Genomic DNA, 11,469 nt, shown 5'->3' on the forward strand with positions numbered 1-11,469 from the left:
TTGAAATTATTTTGGAAAGATGAATATAATATTATAAAATATATTTTATAAATAAAATTTATTCATTACATTGATAATTGATGAACATACAAAGATTATTCATCTATGTTACCAAATTTTTGCCATACATTTTCAACTAAATCAGTTATCAAACTATCATGTTTTCCTGAATCCCGAACTTCATTGCGCATGCCTAGCATGTTATTCAAATGCAAACTTTCTCTCCTTTTGACCTTCGAACTTCTGCTTGACTCTCCTGACTCGAACTGAGAAGTATCACTTAGAGAGTATCCGCCTCGTTCGTTCTCCACAATCATATTGTGCAATATGACACAAGTTCTCATAATCTTCCCTAACTTTTCCTTGTCCCATAGTAGACCTGGGTTTTTTACTATTGCAAACCTCGATTGCAATACCCCGAAAGCCCGTTCGACATCTTTCCTAGTGGATTCTTGATGTTTAGCAAACAGCTCTGCTTTATTACCTTGAGGAAGTGGGATGGATTGGATAAATGTTGACCAATTCGGATAAATTCCGTCAGTAAGGTAGTACGCCATACGGTAAGTGTGATTGTTGACCTTGAATTTAACTTTAGGTGCTCGACCTTGTATAATGTCATCAAAAACAGGAGACCGATCAAGAACATTGATATCGTTTAGGGTACCTGGTAATCCGAAAAATGCATGCCATATCCAAAGATCTTCTGATGCCACAGCCTCTAAGACAATTGTCGGCTTTCCTGAACCTCGTGTGTACTGCCCTCTCCAAGTCGTTGGGCAGTTTTTCCACTCCCAATGCATACAATCAATGCTGCCAATCATCCCTGGAAACCCGCGTACCTCTCCAATATCGAGTAATTGTTGAAGATCTTCCGCCGTAGGTCTTCTTAGATACTCTTCACCAAAAAAGTCTATTATCCCATTAGTGAAATGTTCCAAACATAATAGTGCCGTACTTTCACCAAGTCGGAGATATTCGTCATACGTATCTCCCAATTCACCATATGCGAGCATACTTATAGCTGCCGTACATTTTTGAAGTGGTGATAGCCCTTTCCTTCCGTGAGCATTTCGTCTTTGCCGAAAGTATGGAACACCTGTACTGAGCCGCTCGACAATGCGAAGGAACAAGGGCTTGTTCATTCGAAAACGCCGCCTAAACATGTCCGGTGGGTAAGTAGGATTTTCGTGGAAATAGTCGTTTCATAGTTGAATGTGACCTTGTTCCCGATCTCTTTCGATATAAGCTCGTCTTTTTGGTTTGTTGGCTTGTACATCAAGTAGGGAGTCGACGATATTATCAAATTCCTCGTCAAATAATTCTTCAAAAGCTTCATCTACGCCATCTGACGATGAGGACGACATTTCTTTTAAAGAAAATAAAGAATAGATAAAAGAAGAAAATATGACTAAGAGTTGAAATTAAAAATATGATGGAGTTTTAAAAAAAAATATAATTAAGAGAAAAATTTGAAAAAAAAAGAGATAGAAGAAGAAAATATGATGAAGTGTTTAAAAAAAAAAGAGCCTGATACAAGAAGAATGTGTGGGCGTGGGTGGATTGTCTTGTGGTTGTCTTGATAGAAGACGAATGTTTGGGCGTGGGGTTAGATAAGAAGAAGGATGTTTGCGCTTGATAGAAGAAGAATGTTTGGGCGTTGTGTTGTGATTGTTTAGATAAGAGATGGGAAATAGAGTTGTGTTCTGATTGTTTTAGAGAGAAGAGATGAACAAGAAGATGAGACCAATGCATAAATGAGACATAGATTATATAGTGATGTTATACAACATCCGTGACACTTGCATAAACAACAATAAGTACTTGAAAATGTGTTGTCACCAGTACAACCCATGACAACAACACTATTGCCTATTACAATATGCTTCCTGTGAAGCACAACCCATCAACTACACTACAGTACAACTACTACTACTACTACGATAACCCATCAACCTCAGAAAAAAACGTGCTGCGCCAGTAGAACCCGTGACCTCCAGAACCCGTGACCTCTAGAACCCGTGACCTCCACAACCCGTGACATGCAGAAGCAATAAACCTTGTAGAACCCGTGACCTCCAGAACCAACAACCTTCACCTGCAAAACGACACAGAAGAAGAGAAGTTTTAGTTAACAAGTAATGAACTAAGAGTTTCCGCAACTAAGTAAAAGCAGTTATCAAGTAATGAACTAAGGAAATTATCAAGTAAACAACATAGAAAACTAGACAAATTATCAAATTGTCACCTAGAGCATCTCAGAAACTAGTTTGTCCTTCAGAGCCACCTTACTCTCAGTTAGAGTTTCTAGTTTCTTAGAGAGTAGACGATCTAGTATTTTTTGTTTCGATAGGTTCCGTTTCTAGTCTAGAATGCTCTCTAGTCGATCAAATGCTGCTTCATTCCCCTTTTTCTTGCGTTTGGCTGCTTTGCAAGCCTTCACACCAGGAGGCCTAGCCTCATCCGAGTCAGGGACTGACTCCGCAGCTTCCTTCTGTCTCTCCTTTGCACCATCTTTTGCGCAAGAAGTCGATCTCCACTTTTGATCAAACCTCAGCTCCCTCCACGCGTGTTCAAGTGTGAACTTCGCCTGGTAGTCGTTAAAGAAGATGTCATGAGCAGACTTCATGACATCGTTCTCATTTTGGCCACTAGCTTGCTCCTTCAAAGCCGCCTCATAGCTTCCAACAAACTTACACACCTGCTCATTAACCCTTCCCCACCTCTGCTTACACTGACTCCACTCTCTGGGAGCAAAGCCAATGAGCTGAGCGCTTGAATTAAAGTAATCCTCTATTCTTTTCCAAAAAGACCCTAACTTCTGCTGGTTACTAACTATGGGATCCTTACTGGTGTTCAACCAGGCACTGATGAGGACTATGTCTTCTTGTGTTGTCCACTTTCTCCTCTCCACCGGTTTAGGAACATCAGAGGACCCTACATCTATGGTTTGAGTGGTTTGACTGCACTGGGAAGATAATAGGTTCACAAACCCGAGAGAATTAAGAGAAAAGGGATCCATTTTGGTTTCGGGTTGTGTTTTAATTTTTTTTTGGTTTTTTGACAAGTGCGTGGTGATTTAGAGTGATTTTGAGTATCTATAAAAGGTGTTTCTAACTACCAAACATTCATTACCCTTAATTAGACAACAAGTTTATCACAGAATGCATTCATTACACATCAAATCAATTTTTTAAACTCAAACAAGTTTCGGACAGATAGCATTTTATTTTATGACCATTCATCACAGCAACCAACCAACAACTATTTAATGAAACCTAAAATCTAGTACAGCTCCTACTCTAGATATTTAATGAAACTAGTTGAGTTCCTAGTTAAGTTAAGTATCAGTTCAACTACAACAAACAACCTACGCGGAAAGAACTTCTACTTCAGTTTAGTTTGAATGTTTACCTGTTCGATTTCAGTCGAAACAGACATTCTCCAGAGCAGCCACCTGCACTGAGAGGTTATACACGTCACCAGTGAGCTTATCAAGCAGCAAAGTCAGCCTTTTAACTTGTGCCTGCACAAGAAAAAAAAGAAACCTTGTTACTGAATATTTAAAAACCAATATTTAGAAAAAATAACTTTCTAATAGAAACTCTTAGACAAAGTGACAAACCTCAACACTCTCAATCTGTTTATTGAGAATGGGCACCCACTTGATCACCTCATCAGCCTCCTCAACACGCTTACGCAGGCGTACCATCTCCTCCTGCACACCTATAACCCAAGGCTGACGATAATGCAAACCATCAGCCTTGGTTAAACCATAAACACATCAGAGAACATATTTTTAAAATTTAACTAATAATGAAGAGGCTGAGTAATGAAGGGTAGCACGGGTTTGTATCTAACCTCGTAGTTTACGCAGCTGAAGAAGCGCTTCCCAGGCTGAGTGTCGAACTCATCCTTGACTCGAAGCTCGTCAATCATTCTCCCACCACAAGCACATCTTCTGGGCATTCCATATTCCGAATCGGCCACGTTTCCCAGGTGGTTTAAGTACTCTAGTTGCCTCTTACTATCTCTTATCCCTTCTAAGAGATCCATCTGAAACACAAAACTTGAAAAGATTAGCACAAAATATGCAAATAACACGATCAAACGAACCGTCTATCCAACCCAGTTTACGATTTCAAACCACTTATCGAAACCCCCAAATTTTTTTTAACCCTAACTCGATAACCCCTATTTGATTTTCAATCCGCAAAAATCGAACCATTAATCGATAAATAGAATCACTATACGAGGTTAAACAACCGTAGATCCAAACCCATCTCCATTACGAACCCTAACTCGAGATCAGAAAATTTATTGAGAATTCCCAATAGCGATTCCGACTACAAAACTCTTATATCTAAACGGTGAATCGAGTCGATACTCACCTCTGCTCCTGGAGGAGACAATCCGGCGTCGAATCGATCGAGAAAAGGAGAGAAAAGTGGAGAGAGATCGGCGTCCCACGGGAAATCGCCTGAGGAGGAAACCCTAGCCTTTCACGCGAAAATGAGAGAAATGATTCTCTCTTCGCTTTCCTCCGCGTGACGTCGACTCCCCTTCCCCAGTGAAAATGCGACACCTGTCGTAAACCCGTATCGGACGGGGTCAAGCGTAAGAGACGGGTCGCGAGATTAAACCCAATATATGATTTATTTTTATTATCCGGCCCTATGATACTGAGCCCATGAACCTGTTATAAACCCTTGATGGGGTTGCTCTAAGTAGTTACTTTGTAGTAGTTTTGTAAAAACAAAATTCGCATCATTTAACATGAACTACATAACATTATCTAATTATTTTGGTGAGAAAGTATAAAAAGGTATGCACCAATCTTTATGCACCAATCTTTATGCACCAATATATGAATGATATATATTTTTTCGGTTTCGTAAAAAAAATTACTTTGACATATTTCACGTGATTAAGAAAATGATAAAATTTATAAATGTATTTGTATTTATTGTTTGATTATTTAAATAAATATTTTAAATAAAACTTTACTGGTTGTTTGAATCGCTAAAAAAATTATATATAAAAATTTACGGTGAAAATATAGAATAACATTTTTTTGAATAAAAAAGTGATGGATCTCTGAATATATGGTTATGAACATCGCCATTTGTTGCGGACTTTAAAACTATAAATTGTGAGGATGATGTGCAATAGATGGAACTGAATTTATATATACTACATCATTTCTCCGCGCAATATATTTAAATTTGTTATATTTATCATTTTTATTTATATGTGAATTTTGTATATTAAATTATATATAACTAATTTTTAAATTTGATTTTTTTTTTAGTTTGAAGTAAATATTTCTATTATATGTAACACAATTAACTAATAAAATATGAAGAATCAAGTCCGAGATTTTAGAGTTATGCAAAAAAATATAATTATGTATAGAACATAAATTATCTTAGTTTAAAAGATCGAAATCTCATCTCGAATAAATTCACGGAAAGAAAAAGTACTCCAATAACCTATTTAAAATATAAAATCCCCTTTTCAAAAACAAATGTACTTACTAATATTTTTTTACGTGTAATAGTTGAAAACTGATAATTGAATATCGATCTGGAATATTATTTTAATATATCTAATGGTAAAATATTAATTGTAATAAACAAATTTTGAATTTTGTAATATTACATGAATTAGAAGTCTTTAAAATCTAAAATCTATTTTATTAACATAATATATTTTTTATTCATTTATTATTTTGACGTTTCAAAATATTGCTTTAGTTTTATTTGTATATTAATTTTTTAATAATTTAGTTTCTTCTTAAGTAATTTTAAAATTATCAAGAATATACTATATTTAAAATTCTTAATTTTAATATATCCAAATATAATGTCTCATTTTTATGTGTGTTTGCGTTGAGCATATTTAATTTTTAATTTGTATATTTAATAACACATTGTTGCGTGTCGTACTATGGTTTTAATAAATGTGTTATCATTTCATTTTTATTACTACTAACATGATTTTTTAGTGATCAGTGATAATGTATTTTTAACGTTATGTATTATATTTTATCGTATATTTTATAACTCTTCGTGCTGGCACTTTTTTTAGAATCATTTTAATTAGATAATAGGTTTAAAGATGTAAATAAAACTGTGTATGTTGTAAATTTAGACTTTTTAGTGTAACTGAGCACTATCAATTATGAAAATTATATTATGATTTTATTTTACTAAATCTTTATTTCTGTGTATATTTTTTGTTTTATTTTGAATTTTTACAATTTTATTGTCTTATTCTTTAATTGCAGAGAATTGCTATTTCCAATTTTTGTTTCATATACCTGAAAAGTCTTCGATTGATTTTTGTTTGTTTTGTTTCTCCAATTATAATGTATAGTTCGACCGGTTCTTTTTTTTTGGATCAAACTACTAATATCATCAGATAGAAAAACTTAAACTCCAAGAATAAAGTTAATATTTGTGTTAGAGAAAACTGATTTAGCCAATAATATCAGAAGGTATGAAAACTCTTTTATGTTGTCCTATGCTGGACATAATTAAGTTGTTATCAATTAATTTTATATTTGTGATAACTGAAAATACATCTTTATGTCTTCCTTACATCTTCCTTGATTTGTTTACGGTTCTACAATTTTTAATATACTGAGAGTAACATAATATTAGATGTTGATTATTTCCTTCCAATTAGGAATGCACATAATGAGAGAAATTCAAGGTGAGACCACTTTACCATTTTGTCCACATATCTATATAGAGTTAGTATATAGATTACTCTATCTGTTTCAAAATGTAATCAGTTTTAATTAAAATCTATAATATTTAAAAGTTATTAATTTAGAAAATTATCATTTAATATATAAATTTAATCAATTACACAGTAATTTACATAATTTAATTAGCCACATAATATCCAATAAATATAAAGTTACTTTGAAATATAAAAACAATTTATATAGTGAAACAAAAAATACTTCTAAACCATTATATTATAAAACAAAGGGAATATTCAAATTATATTGAAACATTAGAATAGTAAGAATCAGAAAAGCTGAAATCTCAACGTCGATCATTTACGTCGGCCATGCCTTAGATCATCTCCACGTATTCCTTTATTTTTTTCTCTAAAGTAGAGGAATTTCATAATAGAGATGGATTTGTCTCCGCTGTATTTTCTATTTGGTCTCCTAAAAAACAATATTCATGATATATTTTTTTCTAAGTTTACAAATCATATTTTTTATTTGTGAAAGTTGAAAACTAGCCCAATTTATTTTAGTATTTTATAAAAATTATGATATTATTTACACTAAATATTTCTTTACAAACTATTATGTAAAAAAAAATATTTATATAAATAATATATTTCACTAAAAAAATATTTTTGGTTATAAAAAATTAAAGGATCATTTTGTAAAAATAAATAGAGGAGATGACATGGCAAAATATAGTTTCTCATTGGCCGATTATTTTTGCCTAGGTGAACACTCTATCTGAGGCTTATATCCTCCAGTTTTAATTAAAATATGTAATATTTAAAAGTTATTACTTTAGAAAACTATCATTTAATATATAAATTTAATCAATTACACAGTAATTTACATAATTTAATTGGCCACACAATATCCAATAAGTATAAAGTTACATTGAAATATAAAAACAATTTATATAGTGAAACAAAAAATAATTTTAAACCATTATAATATAAAAAAAGAGAATATTCAAATTATATTGAAACATTAGAATAGTAAGAATCAGAAAAGCTGAAATCTCAACGTTGATCATTTACGTCGGCCATGCCTTAGACCATCTCCAATGTATTCCTCTATTTTTTTTTTTCTAAAATAGAGAAATTTCATAACAGAGATAGATTTGTCTCCGATGTATTTTTCTATTTTCTCTCCTGAAAAAGAATATTCTTGATATATTCTTTTTTAAGTTTACAAATAATACTTTTTATTTGTGAAAGTTGAAAACCAACCCAATTTATTTTTGTACTTTATAAAATTATGATATTATTTACACTTAATATTTCTTTACAAACTATTATGTAAACAAAAAATATAATTTTATTTATATAAATATTATATTTCACTAAAAAAATATTTTTGGTTATAATTGTTTAAGTAAAAAGTTAAAGGATCATTTTGTAAAAACAAATAGAGGAGGTGACATGGCAAAAATATAGTTTCTCATTGGCCGATTATTTTCGCCTACGTGGACACTCTATCTAAAGATTATATCCTCCTTTTAGTACAACAATTTTAACTGTTCATTTAAAAGAAATATTTTTATAATTATTATAAATCATAAAAATAAAATTTATTTTTTCCACCGGATTTCTGAAAGAATTTTGAAACTCTAAACTCCAAACGTAATTTAAAACTCTAAATTCTAAGAAAATTTAATAGTTAAACTCAAATCTTAAAAGTATACCTTAAACCCTATACTACAAACACCAAAACCCAAATTTTAAACTAAGTTATATTTATTATATACAATTCTTAACAGAAATTTTAAACTTTAAACCCTGAGTTTTAAACAAACGCTTAATCTTTAAACTATAAACTTAACCATAAACTTTATTCTCCATGAAAATACTCTTATAATTTAAATTTATAAATAACAAAATTTTAACCTTAGACTTTATTATATTCAAATATAAAAAATTTAAATCCAAATATAATAACAAATAATAGTCATAATACAAGTAAATAAAAACTGTTTTCTCATTGGTTGATAACAAATACAGTAATATAATGTATCATAGTAAGTGTTATATTTCATGCTTTACGTGATAATTTTTATGCACAATTCATATTTTAAAAATTTTGTTTAATATTAATAAGGCTCAAAGGAATTTATTATGTTTTGCTAATCCATTCGAACTCTGTATCAATCTAGTTGAGTATTTTTACTTTTAATGACTTGTTGGGCCTAAATGATCTTGTGTAAGATACTTGGGAAACAATGTCTGAAGTTTGGTTGTATATTTTATGACCTAGTTAGTTTGTCCAAGTTTGTTATTTATAACAATTTATAAAAAGGGGTTGTAAATAGTGTAAGTTTTATTATTACATTACAGACTATGGATCATTTGGCCGAATGATCGTATTTTAATACGCGAGTTTGTCCAAGTTTATTCCTCTTAACTTGCAGTCTGAGGGATAATGATAATAGATTGAAATGCAGTTTATATGAAAATCAGACTCATGATTGTTTCATCTAATGACGTCTGCAGAAGGAAATCTGTGATTATTCTTCTTCTTAAGCCTGGAAATTCTGACCTGATTTTATTACTGTCTACAAAGAGAGAAAGAGAGATCCATCTCATGAATATATTTGATGTATAGTTTTCTAGCACATATGGATTCTTGTAGTTAGTATAGTTATTCTTGATTTATTCTAAACTAAATCGGTTGTGGTATTAGAACATTTATTATTGTATTGGTGTAAAAATTTTAAACTTTGTTATGGAAATATGTGATAAGCATTGAACCCATATTAATTGATTTATTGGGGTGGGAAGTATTTGCTAAATCTTACAAAGCATTATTTTAATGAGTTCTAGAAAAACATAGCAAACCATGGAAGACATAATTTAAATAAAAAACCACATCGGTGCAAAAACATTATTCAAACCTCAAAATTTGACTCAAGACAATGTATAATCTTCTATTATTCATTTCGTGCCTTCTTAAACACCTTCCCTTCACAGCTGCTGATACGCGAGACTTATTGGTGGCGAGACCACTGGAAGAGATTTGTTGCAGGCTGGAATGCTGGGTGGCCCAAATGGTTGTTGGAGGTTCAAATCGGATCAACCAAAGATGAGACCGGTTGGTCGATATGGTCTGAAATCGATTGTAAAACCTGAAACAAATGAAAGATGAATGAGATACGAATGCTATGAAGAATAAACTAAGATAGATAAACAAAGAAAAATGATAGATATGGCGGAATCAAGCTGCTGGATGTGTATCACTCTCAGCTTGATCAAAAGATGGATTGAAGTGGATTTGCGGAGGAGGTTTTGATTGAATCTCTCAATCGGATGGAATGGTGGGACGATGTGATTGACTCTCTCAATCTGTGTACTGAGCTTATTTGATTTGCACAAATAAACTAGACTCACGAAATCAATAGAACAACAAAGAATCTCTCTTTGAATCCTAAAGACCGATATTTTATATAAAGAACAATCTTTGATAAAAACTGAATAACTTTTTATTAACTTGGTGATTAAGGGTGATCTTTACAATGGACGTCTAGGAGCTTATATAATGCTCAGAGACAAAGGTCCTAACGTTCTAAAACAAATAAAAAAGAAATCGAAAACTAGCCGTTGGAGCCTTTTGTGGGATTTTGGCTCCAAGTAAAGAATCTGATCTTTCTTGAACCTGGATGGTTTAAGGGGATAAGAGAGCTTTCTTGGGACCTTCTTGAATGCTTGATAGATGCTTATCTTGTCCTTGCCTTGGTAGAAAAAGAGCTGTTGGAGTTTGAATGCAAGAGACTCCAAATAAGGCAGTTCGGTGATAATGGGGATCTTCTTATTCCTATGTGGGCTGGTGCATGGGATGAAGTTGTAGAACTCTTCTGGCTCGTGTATAATGTCTCCTGGATGTCTTGGTTTAGTCTGGATGTCGTCTGGTTCTCCTGGTTGGATTGGAATTGCTTGGAAGGGATCAAACCGAAAGATTGTCCAATCTTTCCATAAATAGCTCCGGTTTGATTTAAGTGATTCTCCATTGAACCGGCTGATCTCCTGGGTTCTGGTGCAGCTAAGGACTTCTGGAATACCTCCTGATTGGTTAGGATGATCTCCTGGTTCCCATAAATAGCTCTGGGTCGAACCAAGTTGAATTGGTTGAAGACTTTCCATAGATGACGTCGGTTTGGCCAGTTCTGGGGAATTGATCATAACTCCTAATTTCCGTGGCCATTTCTCCTGATCTTGGGCTTTCTGGAAAGCTGATAAACTCCTGGCCAGTTCTGGGGAATTGATCATAACTCCTAATTTCCGTGGCCATTTCTCCTGATCTTGGGCTTTCTGGAAAGCTGATAAATTCCTCTTGACTCCTATGATGGGCTTTGCTTCAGGCCGCTCCTTAATTGAGCTTGAATCTTCTTCTAAAGTCGGGTACTCGCAGATGGACGGGTTGAGAAACCTCTGAATTGTAAAATTCATAACTTCTTGCTCCGTGAATATATTGGCCCAATTACAATTGGCCTGGACTCCTTCTTGAGTGTATAATCCATAAAAATTAGACTCGTGATTTAAACCCTCCTGGTTTGTAAGATATGACATTTTTAGTGCACGTATATCCTGGTTGGCGCTTTCGCTGGTTGAGTAGGGTGTTGGGTCGACCTCTGGTTCAGCTGCTGAATTGCTGGCTGCAACATTCCCTCCCCCTTGAAAAGTTTTCGTCCTCGAAACTGTATAACCTGCACCAAGATAGAGCAAGTCAGC

The 11,469-nt window shown here is 33.1% G+C and overlaps 1 protein-coding gene across 2 annotated transcripts; it reads right to left on the reverse strand.

Annotated features, from left to right (window-relative positions):
- Positions 1 to 26: 26 nt before the first annotated feature.
- Positions 27 to 4,911, reverse strand: LOC111208988 (glutathione S-transferase T3-like). Of its 2 annotated transcripts, none has more exons than XM_048744526.1 (2): positions 3,623 to 4,911; positions 27 to 3,523 (listed from the first exon to the last, which is right to left on the reverse strand). In XM_048744526.1, exon 2 carries the CDS (start codon positions 1,161 to 1,163, stop codon positions 96 to 98), a length of 1,068 nt encoding a protein of 355 aa, XP_048600483.1. In that variant the 5' UTR covers positions 1,164 to 3,523; positions 3,623 to 4,911; the 3' UTR covers positions 27 to 95. Both variants share the same exon structure in this region, with proteins under 2 accessions (XP_048600483.1, XP_048600484.1).
- Between the last annotated feature and the right edge of the window lie 6,558 nt (positions 4,912 to 11,469).

This window comes from Brassica napus, chromosome C1, assembly GCF_020379485.1.
Source record: "Brassica napus cultivar Da-Ae chromosome C1, Da-Ae, whole genome shotgun sequence".
In the NCBI taxonomy this organism is placed as follows: Eukaryota; Viridiplantae; Streptophyta; class Magnoliopsida; order Brassicales; family Brassicaceae; genus Brassica; species Brassica napus.